The 17,896-nt window shown below is 44.1% G+C and overlaps 1 protein-coding gene across 1 annotated transcript in view; it reads left to right on the plus strand.

Annotated features, from left to right (window-relative positions):
- CNTNAP2 (contactin associated protein 2) overlaps window positions 1–17,896 on the plus strand; it is a 1,312,105-nt gene that overhangs the window by 840,218 nt on the left and 453,991 nt on the right. Inside the window, exon 12 of the mRNA XM_066362952.1 lies at window positions 880–999. Within this exon, the coding sequence (XP_066219049.1) occupies window positions 880–999 (120 nt within the window). The remainder of the gene's footprint in view (window positions 1–879; window positions 1,000–17,896) is intronic.

Below are 17,896 nucleotides of genomic sequence, written 5' to 3' on the forward strand. Positions count from 1 at the left end.
TGTGTGTGTGTGTGTGTGTGTGATCTCTTAGTCTACAGTTAAGCAAAGCAGACAATACTTACAGCCTTGCAAAATAATGTCCCTTCCAGTAAAAAGATGATGTCTACAAATAACTAGAAATTAATTATTAATTATTTTTTCAATGATCATAAGCCCCAATACAACAAACATATTTGGTTAACAATGCATTGATTTTTTTTTGGGGGGGGGGGGGCTTTTTCCCAACTGTGAAGCCATAGCTGGAACTTATTTTATTATCTTTGTTTGTTGGGCCAGAGGTGCTTATAGAGTAAAAACCAAATCATGGATGGAAACATAGGGGTAAAGAATGTCCCTGGCCGGTTGGCTCAGCGGTAGAGCGTCGGCCTAGCGTGCGGAGGACCCGGGTTCGATTCCCGGCCAGGGCACATAGGAGAAGCGCCCATTTGCTTCTCCACCCCTCTGCCGCGCTTTCCTCTCTGTCTCTCTCTTCCCCTCCCGCAGCCAAGGCTCCATTGGAGCAAAGATGGCCCGGGCGCTGGGCATGGCTCTGTGGCCTCTGCCTCAGGCGCTAGAGTGGCTCTGGTCGCAATATGGCGACGCCCAGGATGGGCAGAGCATCGCCCCCTGGGGGGCAGAGCACCGCCCCTGGTGGGCGTGCTGGGTGGATCCCGGTCGGGCGCATGCGGGAGTCTGTCTGACTGTCTATCCCCGTTTCCAGCTTCAGAAAAATGAAAAAAATAAAAAAATAAATAAAAAAAATAAAAGAATGCTCGCGCTAGCCAGAGGATGCACTCCTTCCTCATAAGCAGTGGTGCGCCGTATTGGATATGTTGCCGGGGCGTGTGTCTGGGGAGCCGTTTGTTCTGGGCTGTGCTCACAAAGGATGTTTCCTTCCAGCCATCTACGAGCCATCCTGTGAAGCATATAAACACCTGGGCCAGACATCGAATTACTACTGGATCGATCCCGACGGCAGCGGACCTCTGGGGCCCCTGAAAGTCTACTGCAACATGACAGGTAACCATGCTATGTTTATGTGTCGTGAACATTGCTTTTCTGTATATTGAAAATCAGTACTTACCACTAAAATCGGTTCCTCCTGGGCTGTATTCTGGTGATAACACACAACACGCTAAATAGTGCTGGGCTTGTTAGGTAAATGGTGAAATGAGTTTTAAAAGCAATTATACCTTCTGACACTACCTTTTTATTATAACAATAAAAATTAGCACTTAAAAAAATATCTGGGGCCCTGGCCGGTTGGCTCAGTGGTAGAGCATTGGCCCAGTATGTGGATGTCCCACGTTCGGTTCCCAGTCAGGGCACACAGGAGAAGCTCCCATCTACTTCTCCACGCTTCCCCCTCTCATTTCTCTCTCTCTCTCTCTCTCTCTCTCTCTCTCTTTTCATCTCCTGCAGTCATGGCTCCATTGGAGGAAGTTAGCCCTGGGTGCTGAGATGGCTCCATGGTCCCTGCCTCAGGCGCTAAGAAGAGCTCAATTTCTGAGCAACAGAGCAATGCCCCAGATGGGCAGAACATTGCCCCCTAGTGGGCTTATTGGGTGGCTCCCAGTCAGGGCACATGCAGGAGTCTGTCTCTGCCTCCCCTCCTCACACTGAATAAAAAAAATCTGAGATAGGAAGAAACCCCAGGAAATGAAACATCATGGTTGAAGTTTGCAGAAAGAACTGACCATGAAGCTGCCTCTGCAGGTAGCAAGAGGGGAAATGCAGCCTCGCTGCTCAGCTGCCCTCTGTCCATGTTAGAGGGAGTTCACAGACCACCCCCGATCGCTCTGTATTCCCCAGAGCTATAGAAGGAACCCTGCTGGGTTCCTATCCCATTCTGGCAATAGGAACACTTACCAGCTGCTCTTACGAAATTTATCTGGGGTGTTCTGCATGGGGAGAGAAGCTCGTTGCTGTTCTGTTCCATATGACATGTTAAGGCTAGGAAATGAGAGTGTGGGCCCTCGTCAACTCCCACAGAGATTCGTGTAAGACGCATAGTTTGCATATAGCATGTTACTATCAGACAGCAGGTAATAACCTACCCTCCAGAAACCCAGAGGAGAGTGTGAGGCTTGCCCTGTTCACAGGCCACAGGAGGGGATCAGCGTTTGACGTAAACTCCCGAGGAACACGATGATGAGGGTAATGGGGAAAATTAGGGGCAGGACAGATTTATAGGAATTTGAAGAATCCAGCATTGACCTAGTTAATTATGAGATGCCAGATGCTGTCCAAATCGAAATGCAAATTTTGCTGTTGGATAAGCCCCAAAAAGGATGTTTGGATTAGAAATAGAAACGTGCTAATTGTTGGCATATAAATATATGGAAATGATAACACCGCTTAGGGGAGGATGTAAACAGGGAAGAGGAATCTCAGGACCCTGCTCGTAGGAGCCAAACAGAGAACAAGTTTCCGATGATGACACAGTCAGTAGGTGTGTAGGGGATGTCTTCTGTAAGCAGAAGAATGGATCCTCTGCGTGAACAGTGAAGTGACTTCTTGGTCCTAAAAAGAGATGGAGGATGGGAGAAACTAAGTCAGTGCAAACCTATGCAATGTGAGGTGTTAGACCAGAAGTATGGCAAGTCAGAGCGAGTGGGGTGCAGGCAACAGGCGTGGTCAGAAGTGATGGCTCTCCCAAAACACCTGCGCAGACGACTTTGGGAACCATTACATGGGCCCTGAGCCTAAACTCAGGAACCAGCAAAATCTTCTAAGGAACAGCGGACCCATGCATTGAGTCTTTAAGAACACGTGGATGTTATGGGGCCTGGAAATGGGAGAGTTGGGGACAGGGAGCTTATAAGTTGCCTTGAATGGGACACAAAGCAGTTGACACTTGATCTGGCTAGTGATTGATGCCATCATATTTTTTTAATTGATTTTTTAGAGAGAAAAGGGGATGGAGGAATGGGAAGCATCAACTCGTAGTTGCTTCCCATATATGTCTTGACTGGGCAAGCCCAGGGTTTTAAACCGGCGACCTCAGTGTTCCAGGTCGACCCTTTCTCCACTGCACCGCCACAGGTCAGGCGATACCATCTTTTTATTTAAAGCTTGACTTTGGCAACTGTGAATAGGATTCTCCAAAGAAGACCCAGATGTCAAGTAGGGAGGCATGTTAGAAAGCCCCTGTTGTAATCCAGGATTAGGAACTGGGTAGCAGGTGGTGGCCATCAGGTAAGGAGGGGGTTGGTGTGATGGGTTTTAGGAAGCTGCACTGACTAGACCATGGCTGGTGAGTTAGGAGTGGGAATGATGCCCAGGTTTCTGAGGCGGGGCGTGTTGGGAAAGGGCGGGCTTGCCTGTCGCCTTTGGTGCCTAGAATTCAGCCTCAGAGAGCTGTGTTGTTGGTAGCCTCCATACAGATTCCCCGTAGGACCCCGGGCAACTCGATGTAATCTCTTTGTCTCCATTTTCTTGTAAGTAAAATCTAGGCATCAGAACAGGTTGATCTTTACACCGTCTTCTATTACCAAAAAGGGAAAAAATAAATATTCTGTTATTCCCATGAAACGTGGAAGAAAAAACATCTCTACATGCTGTCAAATAATTTAGAAACAAAATCCTCTCGCCTCCCAGAAGTCTGAATGGACTCGTTTCTTGACCAAGTTTGACATAAATTGGCTTTTTTTTTTTTTTTAATAAGGCAGTCCCTGCACTCTGCAGTTCCTCTTTTTGGCTCTCTGCCATTTAGAGCTCCGTCTCTCTGGATTCAGGGGGTGCCCCGAGTGACAGAGCACTTCAGGGCTGTCTAGTTGACATTGAAGAGAGAATGTATTCACTGAATCCTTTATAGAAGGATTCATCATTCTGTGCCCATCACACCCTGGTTACCCGGTTTCAGATCGTAGGGGCACGTTGTGAAATATGATGGTTGTTATCTTCACCATTCCTTTCCCGTTTGTATCATCTCCCTGAAAGTTTGGTACTATGAATATAATATTTAATGAGTGTCTGCTGTGATCTATCTCTAATAGTCACCTCTTTCCTCTGCTCATTTTTCTAACCATGCGACTTCTTATTTCTACTGCCTTAAGCTGTCTGCCAAACATCTTCTCCTAGAAACCTTGAACTTTCATATTTGAAGTTTCGTGTGGCTCTTCCTGCTCAATCATTAATAAAAATGGCCGTCAATAAAACTAGACCCAGCCCTTGTCCTTGAACCCTTAACTGCTCATTTCTAAGTCAAAAGCAATGTTTTTTTCTCTTAATAGTCTATCCTCTAATTTTATGTTCTTGATAACTTGCTTTGCATTCATATATAATTTTATTGATTGATTGATTGATTTTTCCAAAGTTAGAAGCAGGGAGGTAGACAGACTCCCGCATGTGCCCAAACGGGATCCACCCGGCATGCCCACCAGGGGGCGATGCTATGCCCATCTGGGGTGTTGCTTCATTGTGGCCAGAGCCATTCTAGCGCCTGAGGCAGAGGCCATGGAGCCATCCTCAGTGCCCAGGCCATCTTTGCTCCAATGGAGCCTTGGCTGCGGGAGGGTGAGAGAGAGACAGAGAGGAAGGAGAGGGGAAGGGGTGGAGAAGCAGATGGGTGCTTCTCCTGTGTGCCCTGGCCAGGAATCGAACCCGGGACTCCTGCACACCAGGCTGACACTCTACCACTGAGCCAACCGGCCAGGGCCTATTTTATTTATTTTTTAACTTAAGGAAGCATCTCTGTTGCAGCATGGGAAGTTTAAAGTCCAAATAAGGGGCACCCCTTGCACACACTCCAGCCCTCATTTTGTAATTTTATCAACACATCATTAGGCTTGTTTACCTAATTGGTGCTTTCTAAAGCCCCAGGATTTAGCCGATCAAATTCCATTATCCTCTGTGATGGTAAAAGCTGTTCGTGCCGTTTTAACCTAATACGTATAGACAGCGTGCGACTCGATCTTCTCAGCACTTGCACTGGGCAACACCATTTTACTCCCATGTTTCTCAGAAGTTTTCGTCATGCAGTGTGGGTAGGCAGCGTGGGGGGATGCCCTTAGGTTCCTAGCAGAGGGGATCATGGGTCCAGCTGCCCGACCCCTGCCCCCATAGGCCTCCCCTCCCCAGCAAAACAGGGCAGTTCCTTCCCCATCATAGTTCTTTTCTTAGTAACTCCCATTTATTACTCACGGTGAGGGTGGGTCAGGAGTCCCAGGTTTGCTGCTTAACGGCTCAGGGTCTCCTGGGCTGAAACGAGGGGGTGCATCTGAGGCCCAGGATCCTCTCCCAAAGTAGTCGGATTGTTGGCAGAATCCAGCTCCTTCCAGTTTTAAAACCAAAGGCTTCACTTTCCTGCTGGCTCTTCGTTGTGGGTTGTTCCCATCTCCTGGTGGCTGCTGCCAGCAAGTCCCTGCCATGAGTCCCTGTCACAGTAGAGCAGTCAGAGGACCTCTGTTACCTCTAGACTCTCTTTCAGGGGCTCATCTGATCAGGTCGTACCCACCCAGGATAATCACTTGTTGTATGAACTTAAGTCAATTGATTGGGGACCTCAGTTACATCTGCAAAGTCTCTTGACCTTGGCCACGTAGAGTAACCTAATGACAGGAGTGGTACCCTGGGCCACATTCAAAGAGTGTCCACCAGGTGGCAGGCATCTAGGGGGCCATCCTTCTAGTCTGCTTACTGCACCTCCCTGGGTGCCTCGAAAGTATCCATCATTCTACCAACATTTATTCTTATCTTTTGAGTAACAGTGTCACATTTTAGCTTGTAAAGTATTAAGCTTTACTATTATCTGTCTTACAGCTTTTTAAATATTGTTTAATTTAGGAACTTTTAGAAATATAGTTAGGCAAAAATAAAAATTGCTGACTAGTAGAGGTAAGAATTACTGTAGAAAAGGTGTGATAAAAAGATGTTACATTTTATACTTGTAGCTATCTGTATTACTGAGAACAAACTAAATGCCAGGCACTATCCTAAATAGATTACACACATTCACTCATCCAGTAATTCACAGTAACCCCACCAGGTAGGTAATATTGCTCTTATTCCCAGTGTTTTGGTTGAACAAACCAAAGTTCAGAGAAATTAAGTCCTGGTTCACACAACTAGTAAGTTATGGCAATTGACTTCTTAGACAGGCTTCATAGTTAGTATGTCTGTGTACGTTCATGTGTGTACATGCATGTGTGTGCAAGTATGTGTTTATGCATGGTTACATGTGTACATACAATCAGTACATGTCATTTTGAGTTCTGTAGTGTGATTTGTAATATGATTTCCAAAATGAGCATCTCTTATTCAGATCTTTCTGTCTTCGTCATCAAAACTTCCTCACACTGCTCGGATTTATCATCTGTGATTTGGACAGCATTTTTGGCTATAAACTATTTATTTGCTAATTGTGCAACTAATGCCTTGGGGTTTTTAACCAGAGGACACATTTTAAATGAAACCAAGATGCAAGCCATTAGGCAATGATTATTCATTTTAGCTCTTCATTTAACTACACGTGTTTTCTCCAATATTTTCTGAGCACTTCATAGGATAACATGCGTCTCTCCTGTGTACCTAGGTTAGTCATCCCTTACAGTTTGTGCCTGACTTTGGGGATAATTCAAACTCTATGCCCAATATCTCGTTCCTTTTTCAATGTACCATCTGAAAACCGGATCTGACACAGTTTGTTCTGAGAATGTAACGAAGATTAAAAGGAATCATGTTGGGTATCCCCTGTGATATTTAAAGAGATTGTTTTGGATGCTTCCTTCTTCCCTGTGTTGAAAGGAAACCCTCCAGACAGGAGGACGCACACAGCGCTCCTGTCCTCCATCAGGGTTATTGACACGCACAGGTCCAGCACCACAACGCTTCCAACCCCTGCCCGCTCCTGCGTGTCATCAGCTGTTTCTCTGGTATGCCCGTGGCCTGATGCGAAAACTGCAAAACACTGGCTGTTTTGTTTTGTTCCCGATCCTCGTTTTTATTACTTTTTCATCCAAGGCACCCTCTCTCCTCCTCTGTCTCCTAACCCGGTTTTACCTCCTCTATCATTCACCTGTGGATGGAACAGCTCACCTGAAGCTCTTTCGGCCACACCTCCTTCTCTGTCGCCCTCTCCCCAGCCGTCTTTGTTATGAACCTGGTTAATCACTCAGTGACTCCCGCATCCTGGCTCAGCCATTTGAGCGCCTCGCCATCACTATAAATCTTTGAATTCAATTCTGCTCATACAGCTTCAATTGAAAATCTGGGAGCCAACTCACTGATCAAACACAGCTCGGGAAGAGCTCTTCTTCGGAACTGATGACCCACTCGCCCGGAGACTCCCTTCTGGACTCACACGCATGCGCCACAGATGGCAGCTGCCTGCCAGATCTCCTAAATCTTCTCAGCGTGTGTCCGTCACAGCAACAGGCTCGCGCAGCAGAAGTTCTCAAGCAGCATTCGAACTTTAAGTCAAGAAAAGGAGAAAGAACTGTAAGAAGTTCGGTGCAGCCCGTGCCCTGGGACCAGGTCCGGGAAGGGCATGCAGGTGAAGTCCAGAGGAAATGGCTGCAGGTCTCAAGAAGGCACCCCAGAGTCGCCCCAGGAGCTGCCAAAATGCTCCCCCAGATGCAAACGCACCCACCTTCAAATATTTTTTTACGTACCTGCCTAGACAATATTTCAAACACACTGCTGCCTTTTTGGTTCTTGAAAAGCACTGAAATTATCATCTGATCTCCCTGCTCAAAAGCTAAGCACGCTCACATCATCTCTGCCTGGGGACTCCTGCATGGTTTTCTCTGACATTTGGGGGCCTGAACCCATCTATCAGGCAGGCAGATGGAAAACATCTTGAAAAATCCAGTGGAGATCAGCTCATTGCTTTGAGATCAAAACCAGAAAGCTCAAGAATAATCTCACACTTATTATTAACTAAGAATTTTCTCCTGGCAAAACGTGAAGCCAAGATGTCCGTTCTGACTTCTCCACACCTTCCATTGTTCAGTTTTGTGGGTCCCCTTTTATTCCTTCTGTACATCGACTTCCATGTCCTAAGGTCCCTGGCAATTTTGTTGGAAGAAATTCTCATCCAGTGGCCCTGGCCGGTTGGCTCAGTGGTAGAGTGTCGGCCTGGCGTGTGGGAGTCCCAGGTTCGATTCCTGGCCAGGGCACACAGGAGAAGCACCCATCTGCTTCTCCACCCCTCCCCCTCTTCTTCCTCTCTGTCTTTCTTTTCCCCTCCCACAGCCAAGGCTCCATTGGAGCAGCGTTTGCCCGGGCGCTGAGGATGGCTCTGTGGCCTCTGCCTCAGGCACTAGAATGGCTCTGATTGCGGGCAGAGTGACGCCCCAAGATGGGCAGAGTATTGCCCCCTGGTGGGCGTGCTGGGTGGATCCCAGTCGGGCGCATGTGGGAGTCTGTCTGACTGCCTCCCCGTTTCCAACTTCAGAGAAATACAAAAAAGAAAAAGAAAAAAAAAATTCTCATCCAGCAACTAAGCTCTTATTTTATCTTGTGACTTGGTCTCGTCAATGAAACCAGGAAAGTTTGATAATAAGCTACACCAATATCACAGATTTCCCATACTGAAAAATATGGGAGTCATATTTCCCGAGACTGACTTTAACTAGAAGCCCTAAAGCCCCTCAGTGCCCTGTGGAAATGACCGCTGCATGCTAGAGTTTGTCTCATCTCTGAAGAGCGAGAGAATAACTTTGGGGTAAGATGTATCTTTGGATGAAGTTGTCACAAATCCCTTTTGCTTTTAATATAGAGGAGCTTATTAGGGCTGACCTCCCTTCACCTAATGATTAATCTTAAATCCTGTTTTTAGTCACATTTTTTGAGCCAAAAAAATAAATCAGTATTAAAAAGCAAGACCAGCCCTGGCCGGTGGCACAATTGATAAAGCATCAGCCCAGGTCACCAAGGTTGCTAGTCAAGCCTGAGGTCACCTGCTCCATCCTTAGGTCATTGGTCTGAGCCCTCGTCAGGGCAAATATAAGAAGCAATCAATGGCAGAACTAAGTGAAACAACAAGTTGCTGCTTCTCTCTGTCTCTCTCTCCCCCCGCTCTCTCTCTCTCTCTCTCAAAAAAAAAAAAAAATGAGACTAGTCAAGAACTAGTTTTATCATCATCACCATCATTACCATTACTATTATTATTATTCCCTTTCTGCTTTTATGTTGGCACCATATTCCCATCACCCCTACTCTGCTCAAGTTCTCTCTTCCCTTTGACAATTCTAGATTCTGTTTATGACAAGGTTCTCCCTCCCTATCTACAGAGTCCTTTTTTAGTATCTTGAGACTGTACTCTCCATTTCCAATTAAAAATGAGCTACTTTGACTTCTGTGAAACATCTGAGCGTGTCCTCCATCTATGGCCGGGGTCTCAAACTCAACTCAGCATGTGGGCCGCAGAGCAAGATCACAGCCATTTGGCGGGCCGCACTAGGTCTACAAAAGGCAACTGTTACGCAACATTTTTCAGTGTCACAAAACGACCAGAAACTGTAGTTCGCATCACAACTGCTGTTAACTAAGCTAATATCTAGCTAGGATGCTAGAGAAATGAAAAATACAAGTAGGCCCCTAGGCTTACTTAATTTTATCCAAAATATTTTGAACTTCGTGGATTAGTCTGCGGGCCGCACAAAATTGTTCGGCGGGCCGCGAGTTTGAGACCCCTGGTCTATGGCATGCACGGCTGGGGTGTGTCTAGTTCGGGGTAGGTAAGAGCTTGCTTAGAGCTTCTGTGGGTGCTGTGGATTTTTGTCATGGCGTTGCTTCTCTGCATGATGAGGCGTTGGTTGTCAGTCATTGCCACCTTGCTTAGATATTTTTTGGTCAGTAGTGGAAAGTAAACAGGGAATGGTTTTAGCTACCAAAAGGAGGAGACTAGAAAGATGTTGGATTTGGAGGAGATTTATTGTTAAAACCAGTGACATTTCCTTCCTTCCATTCAAAGCCCTGGGCAGAAACCTTCTGGAAACACTGGGATAGATCATCATGGTCCCACTGAGCATCGGACTCCATCATAAAGGCATTAAAATGTATTTTTGGTGCCAGTTCAGTGTGCCTTTGGCTCTACAGCCATGGTCCTGTTCCTACTGATGGCTCCCCCTTTCGTGTTAGTGTAACAAAGGACGGAACAAAACGGTGTCCAAAGCGGTCGACGTGCAAAGACTTTGTTTTTCAGTATTCCTAGATCAAAATTTTCCTAGCAATGATAATCGCGCTTTAAGGGATATTCATTTTCTGTGTCAGACTGGCAAAATACTTAGTGCGTAAATGATTCCTAAAACACAAAAATCATGGGAATTTTATAAGCATGAAAATCTCAACTTTTCTTTAACAAAACTGCAAAGGACATCACTCTCTCATGTCTATCATGAAATTATTGTTTTCAACGCAAATGTAGCTCGGCCCCCTTTGCCCTTTGCTGAGCTTGGAAAACTCACCAAGTCAGTGACCCTTAAATCAAATTTGACCCGAGTTTCTTAACTTCTTGCTGCAGTTATTTAATATTCCTGAATATATTTAATAAATGGGGGGGGGGGGAGTTCTGAAATATTCTTACAAATTAGTCTCTTTTAACCTAATCTTTCAGTCAGCACTTGGACTTCCCAGTTACATTAGCACATCTTTCATTGGCCTGGTTCTCACTCTCTAATTCTGGACATTACCTTTTTCCTTTTTTTTTTTTTAAATTTGCTAAACTCTGTGATATGATTAATGGTAGAGATGATAGGGTGATGCTCTATCAGACGTTAGACAGAACATGAGTCAATTTCCCAGTCTTATAAAACATCTGTGTTTATTATTCTGGTATCCTCTGGATATAATTTTCAGAATTTTAATGTTTACCTAAATTTATGTACTTATTTGTTTATTCACTTAGCTGATTTCTTTTAATGTATATTATGTGCCAGGCATGGGGGATACAATAGCAAATATACTAAATTGAACATCTTTTTGTATGGAACTTACAGTATTATAAATATATATAACATTATTTTAAATAATCTACCATAGTGTGATATCAACAGCCAAGTCATTGTTGAAAGAGACATTGAATTATTTAAATAAGAGGAAGTTATAAAATTATTAATGTGCTATTTATAATAATTTCTGGTAAATAAATTCTTTATTACTTTAAGTCAGAATTTCCCAAACTTTAATGATTTATATACAGTCTTCACAAGTTTTGTGAAACCCAAAGACCAAATTAGTTATTCAATATTTATCTTTCAATTGACTCATTTTTTAAACTCATTGTCATCCAAGCAACAATATCCATAAAATTTTGTGTTTAATATACTTAATGTTTGTTTACTAATGTTATGGTTGTGGACATGTAACAGAACTAATACAATATATTTCTCAGTGTTATCACTTTGGGAAATTCTGGCTTAACTAAACCCTTGTTCCTAATTTAATATTTCATTTTTGTGAAACTTTTAACTTGCATGGCCTTAGACCATGAATTGTAACTAGCACATTCCACATAGTTTCAAAATCTAAATTTAAGGAAGGCTTGTGCATGGGGACTTTATTTTAAAACACAAATACTGTAGTTTGGTAGTAAAGGATTAACTAGGATCCCAGTCTGTTATTTTGCTAACAGTTTATGCACATTGACCCACACATCCCTTATTACCCACATCTGACCTTCAAACATTCTACTTCCCCTGTCCTTCCAACTCTAACTCTGATTTAATGTTTAATGAGCAATCGCTATGCTCTGCATCTTTGCCCTTAAAGAATCCAAGCTGTCCCAAAACGTTCTAAAACAGCCCCTACTCCCAACCTGCTGGTTCTCTCTGGCGTCCCTATACTCTCCTCTGCCTCACCCTTTACCAAACCCACAGTCCTAAGTACTAGGTAACACTTATTATTCATTCACAGAATTTTGAGCTAAAGAGAATCTTAATCACCTAGTCACACCCATTTTACAGCTGTGAATTCTGAGGCTTACATTTTGATAGCCCCAACATAAATGCTGGCATTGATGTACTTTGGGTTGGGCATACTTAGAGCATGAACCCCACTAATGTTACTTAGAATGCTTCCTAAAAACACTTTCTATTACCATCTCTTTTTTAGTCAGCTTGCAAAATGATATTGCCTCTGTTACTTATAATATTTATTTATCCCCCATCTCATTCGTCACTCCCTTATTGAACATATGAACAGCAACAGCAGAAAGGTGCTAGTATTTAGCAAACACAGTATGCGTTATGCACACACCCTCACATGAAGTAGGGAGTGTCACTGTCCCCTTTGACGTGTGAGACAACTGAGGCAGGGGAAGCTAACTGTCCGAAAATCAGAAATTGAGTAGGAGAGTGAAAACCAGGTTTGTGTGACTCGGAAGTCACCCTCTCTGTCACTTTACAATAGCCTGTTTTATTCCTGGTGCCATGTTAGGGGTATATAAAACACAGTGCAAATGTGTAAGACATTCATATCTTTAACAGGCACTCAGTCTATTGCAAAGACAGAAGAGAAAACATAATTCACCATATATAGAGCTGAGTAACTTTTGGCAAATGGCAGTAGTCCAAGCTACCTTCATAGGAGAAAAGTTCACAATCACTGAAACCCACAGGACCCTTGCTGGGGAGGCAGTTCCTGTCAAACATGCCACATTGCTTTGGGCAGTAGCAGAACGAGTGAGATAAGTTGGTAGCAGGGCAGAATGAGCCTGTGGTGTTGTTTGTCCTACTGGAATAAGGCCAATGCGGAGCCCCGGTGAACCAAGGAAAAACCCACGAGGGCAAGTGTAGTCGCTCAGAGTAAGTAGGTAGGATGTCCCTGGCAAAACCTCAATGACATATTGTCAAGTGAGCATGGCTTCTCCGATCTCAACTGGATGAGTCATTGGCTCTAACTTGATAGCCAATCAGCAATAATGTGTGTTAGGTGTAGTTATCTGGACTACAACATCAACAAAGAGGTTTCCAGTGGCCCAGGCTATCAAAATCTATGTCAAGACCCAGACAGTAGGAGCTCCTTAAATAACTATTCCTGATTGATTATAGAACATATAACAATGAAGCACTTGGCTATTTAGACATATCGATCCTGTGAGTTATGGAATGTGATGTGAAAATGTATATTTTTCAAACATGAATAAATAAAATAAAATAACTCATCACTTTAAAGATGAAAATATGTATTTTTTTCTCTTTGTGGTATAAAAAAATGAACTAGGAAATTGTAGGAGGAAAAAAAGGGAGGGGGCTATAAATAATTCTGTAGGTTATTCAAAGCTGAGACAGGTGTTGAAGCTCTTCACTAATAGGCTCGGTACTTGCACAGAATTTTTGTAATGGCTTCTTGTTCCAAACAAGTGAGTATACGGAGTGGACAGCGCGCTCTCATAATGAAGACTGTGGGGCCATAAATTAGCATTGCAGCCTCCATCCTCCATCCTGAGCAGGTGTACAGGGCACCCTTCGATGGCGTGGTCTTATTGCAAGTGACAGTGAGAGATTACATTAAGTTGGTATCGATCGTCCTGTGTGGGTTCACTTCACAGAAATGTGATCTCTGTTTTAACAAATCTCTGTCGGACGGAGCACGCCAATGTCCTGCTCAATAGACTCCTATAGGCTCCGCGAGAAGCAAGAATCAGGGGTCCCCAAAATTTTTACACAGAGGGCCAGTTCACTGTCCCTCAGACCGTTGGAGGGCCGCCACATACAGTGCTCCTCTCACTGACCACCAACGAAAGAGGTGCCCCTTCCAGAAGTGCGGTGGGGGGCCGGATAAATGGCCTCAGGGGGCTGCATGCGGCCCACAGGCCGTAGTTTGGGGACGCCTGATAGATGTTGGTGGAGGCCCCCAAACTCCAAGCGTTTTTCAGATCTAACCCATAGTGTCATCTGGAAGGATGGAATGAAATGATATGTATGGAAATGTTTTTTTATGTGTTGATATGTAGATAGGAAACAATAACTCTTTGAAAAGTACTGAACCAGTGTCGCTAAGCGTCTGGTCTCTGGAGAGGGTTACAGTGAATCAGTCATTTCCTCCAGGGACTGAGGAATGGAGGAATCCTCTGTGTTAATAGAAGTTAGATGTTATAACTATGGCAACAGAGGAGACAAAGCAAATTGGCTTAGAATTTCCCTCATTTTTAGCTTCTTAATATTGTATCTTATAACCCATGACCCCCTAAGTTATGAAATAGGTTAGTGTATATTTTTAAACAACAGTTCATCTGCATCCATATATTGGCTATTCTGCAAATCTCTGTGAGCCCAAGTCAATATCTTTTTAGATATGGACAAATCTTCCTTTACTCCCCTGTGAAAGAGAATGGTAGGAGGTCATCACTCTTCGTCCAAAAGTTGTAGTTGAGTACATGTAAATATCTTCAAATTCTGTCTGATAGTAAATGAAAACAATGGAAGGGTTTTTTTATTCCTCTGATGGATAAACAGCTATTTATTTAACCATATCATCAAACCAATGTCTCAGCTTCCTTTTTGAACTTACTACATGTGGACTTTGTGTAACCTTAAGGGTTACTCAACCTTCACTCTAACATAGACAGCAACTGAAAGCCAGACTTATAGAGTGGGAAGTGTTCTGTCGGAGAATCATTTATCAAAAAGCTAGAGCAAAGATTTATCGACCGTTGGCAAAATCCTGCCAGTTCATTCTTCACTGCCCAACTCACTCCTGAAGATAAGACATTCTTTTACAGACAAACAAAGCTCATGTTATTTCACTGGGAACCTCAGAATAGAGAACTCAATATATTTGAATGCCCACCATCGCATTTGTGTGTAATTCTTTTACATTTCTTTTCGGTGATTTTATCTTTCCATTCATTGAAGAATTAGAGGAGAGAGTGGCCTGATGTGAAAATAAAGCAATCAGGAGCAAGAGGTCATGAACTATGTTTTTCCCCACTTTCTGAATCACTGTGCAACTATGCATAAATGAGTTTGCCTTCCTGGCCTTCTGTTTTCTTATTTATAAAATGAGACAATTGAACTAGATCAAATTTCAGCTCCTGTCCAACCATAATATCAATGTGGAAAATAATGAGTGACTCAGAATTGTTTCTAAATCCAAACTAGAGACTATTTTATGAACTGTAGGATGACTTAGTTACCTCAGACTCTATTTAAAAGAGAGCAAGACACAGAAGAGGGGGGCCCGGCTATGTGGAGAGCCCCCCTGGTCTACGGAAGCTAATGGCACTCTCTGAAGGAGAATGGGGAATGCTTTGTAAGGACTCCGCTCTATTTACAAACAGCTAGAGCTATTGCCAGACCCAGGGTGAGGACATAGTGATCTAAGTGCTCAGCAGAGAATTGATGTTGTTTCCAAAACCCAATTCCAAGTTTCCAGGGGAGACAATCAACTTGACCCGGCTTGGGGCAGCTTTCTCTTCCCGGGACATTCAGCTGTTTACCAGATGGCTTCGGTAATCTCAAGCACACACCTCCAGAGGCTCTTTATGAGGGGACAGTGCTCAAACAAGGGGACCCAACATCGGCAGATGTGCTGAACTCTCTCAACAGAAACGTGCCTGTCGGCCACCCCTTCCAAAGATTTGAATATTGAAATGGATAAGAAGATAGAGTGCCCTAGGGTTTAGTTCTTGGCAACCCAAGATAGTCAGTCTGTACATTACCTCTCTTCTCTGCATTGATACAATAACTAGAGCCTTGCTCATTGAATATGTCATTATGATCTCACATCACAGCCACCGGGCTGTAATGGAGGGACAGCTGGGACAGCTTGGTGAGGGAACAGAGACACTCTGCCTCTTCGGGCGGCTGACATTTATGGGGACTATGGTATGCCATCAATAATTCAGACCCCCATGACAAGACCAGGCAAGACGCTCGCTTATGGACAGGGGCCTCATCACTTATTCATGTGTGAAGCATTTTTACTGGTCCGTTGCTTTATTTTAAACTTTTTTTAGTTTTAGGAGCTCCAAAAAGAAGGCAACAATTAACAATGCATTAGAAGGAGACAGGCTTATTACTTCAAGGACAGGGTCGTTGGCTTTTGAAGCCCTATCAGGGATTGGGAACCTATGGCTCACGAGCCAGATGTGGCTTTTTTGATGGCTGCATCTGGCTCGCAGACAATCTTTAATAAAAAAAAATGTTAAAAATATAAAACATTCTTGGTCCTGGCCAGTTGGCTCGGTGGTAGAGCGTCGGCGTGGTATGCGGAAGTCCTGGGTTCGATTCCCAGCCAGGGCACACAGGAGAGGCGCCCATCTGCTTCTCCACCCCTCCCCCTCTCCTTCCTCTCTGTCTCTCTCTTCCCCTCCCACAGCCGAGGCTCCATTGGAGCAAAAGATGGCTTGGGCGCTGGGGATGGCTCCTTGGCCTCTGCCCCAGGTGCTAGAGTGGCTCTGATCGCGACAGAGCGACACTCCAGATGGGCAGAGCATCGCCCCTGGTGGGCGTGCCAGGTGGATCCCGGTCGGGCGCATGCGGGAGTCTGACTGCCTCCCTGTTTCCAGCTTCAGAAAAATACAAAAATAAATAAATAAATAAATAAATAAATAAAAATAAAACATTCTCATGTATTACAATCCATTCATTTCCTACCACTCATGTTCATGGTTGCGGGTGGCTGGAGCCAATCACAGCTGTCCTCTGGGACAACACCAAATTTTTATTGGATAATGTGTAACGTACACAGGTGGTTATATGGCTCTCATGGAATTACATTTTACAGTATGTGGCGTTCATGGCTCTCTCAGCCAAAAAGCTTCCCGATCCCTGCCCTAAGTGAAGGGTTGGACACTGCAGCCTAATATTTTAAATGATCTGTGTATTCCTGGTTGACCATTTCTTGTACTGTTGAACTGAAAACAACTCTCACTACAACCTTATTTTATAGAACCACTCATATTTAGAACTCAATGCTCCTTGGAAATGTCCAAGTCTTTTACTCTTTATTGTATTTGAGGAACAAAGACCCCGGAGAACTAAAGAAAATTAAAAAAAAAAAAAAGTCACACACATGGCTCATAAAAGTGCTAAGACTAGAACTTAAATTTAGCAGGATCCCCCCCACCACTGGGCCTCACATACACAGAACTCAATTAATCACAATCCTTGGTTTGTGTGCTACTCTCATCACTCATCACTAACTAATCAACATTTACTTACTGTTAATATAGTGATGGCCTGTGTACCCATCATCCCGCAACAGACCTAGGACGTTAGCAATCACATACTAAACACGGGGTACTTCTCATCCTACTCCCTCTCCCCCTGCAAGAGGTAACCTCAACCTGAATTATATATTTGCATGGTGTCCTCGCTATCATTCTCCTGCATGTAGATATAGTCCCTAACACACATATATCTTCAGTTTTATAAGGCTTATAGAAAGTGATTAACTTCATATGACATTACTAAGGTTCTTGCCTCTACTGGACCCACAGCATGTTAACCACTCTCACCTTAAAGGTTTTTGCACCATCTGTCAATTTTTCTGCTGTGTGAACAGTGCCGCTGTGAATATTCTTGTGAATGTTTCTTGTTCTAAAGCTGTGAGAGTTTCTGAGGGGTATGTGCTGAGCAAGGATTGCTGGGTAAGATGTGTGCAAATGTTGGCTTGGCAAAGCAATGATAAACTGTGTCTTCAAAGTGGTGGCACCAACATGCACCCCCACGATTGACGTAGGAGATCCTATATCTTGTGTGTGTCAAAGGTCAGAAAGCTTTTCTTCTAACGGGCTTGACCATGAATATTTTAGGCTTTGAGTGCCACATGCAGCCTCTGTGCCATTTACTCAGCTCTGCCACTGTAGCAGGAGCAGCCATGGACAATGTGTGCAAAAATGAGCGTGTGTTCCAATAGCTTCTCTCTTTGACTTGCTCACAAAAGGCTGTCTTCTCGCTGTGTCCTCACGTGGTCCTTTCTCTGTGTGTGAGCATCCCTGGTGGCTTTCCCTCATCTTGTGAAGACA

The sequence above is a fragment of the Saccopteryx leptura genome, chromosome 2 (assembly GCF_036850995.1).
Source record: "Saccopteryx leptura isolate mSacLep1 chromosome 2, mSacLep1_pri_phased_curated, whole genome shotgun sequence".
Taxonomy (NCBI): domain Eukaryota; kingdom Metazoa; phylum Chordata; class Mammalia; order Chiroptera; family Emballonuridae; genus Saccopteryx; species Saccopteryx leptura.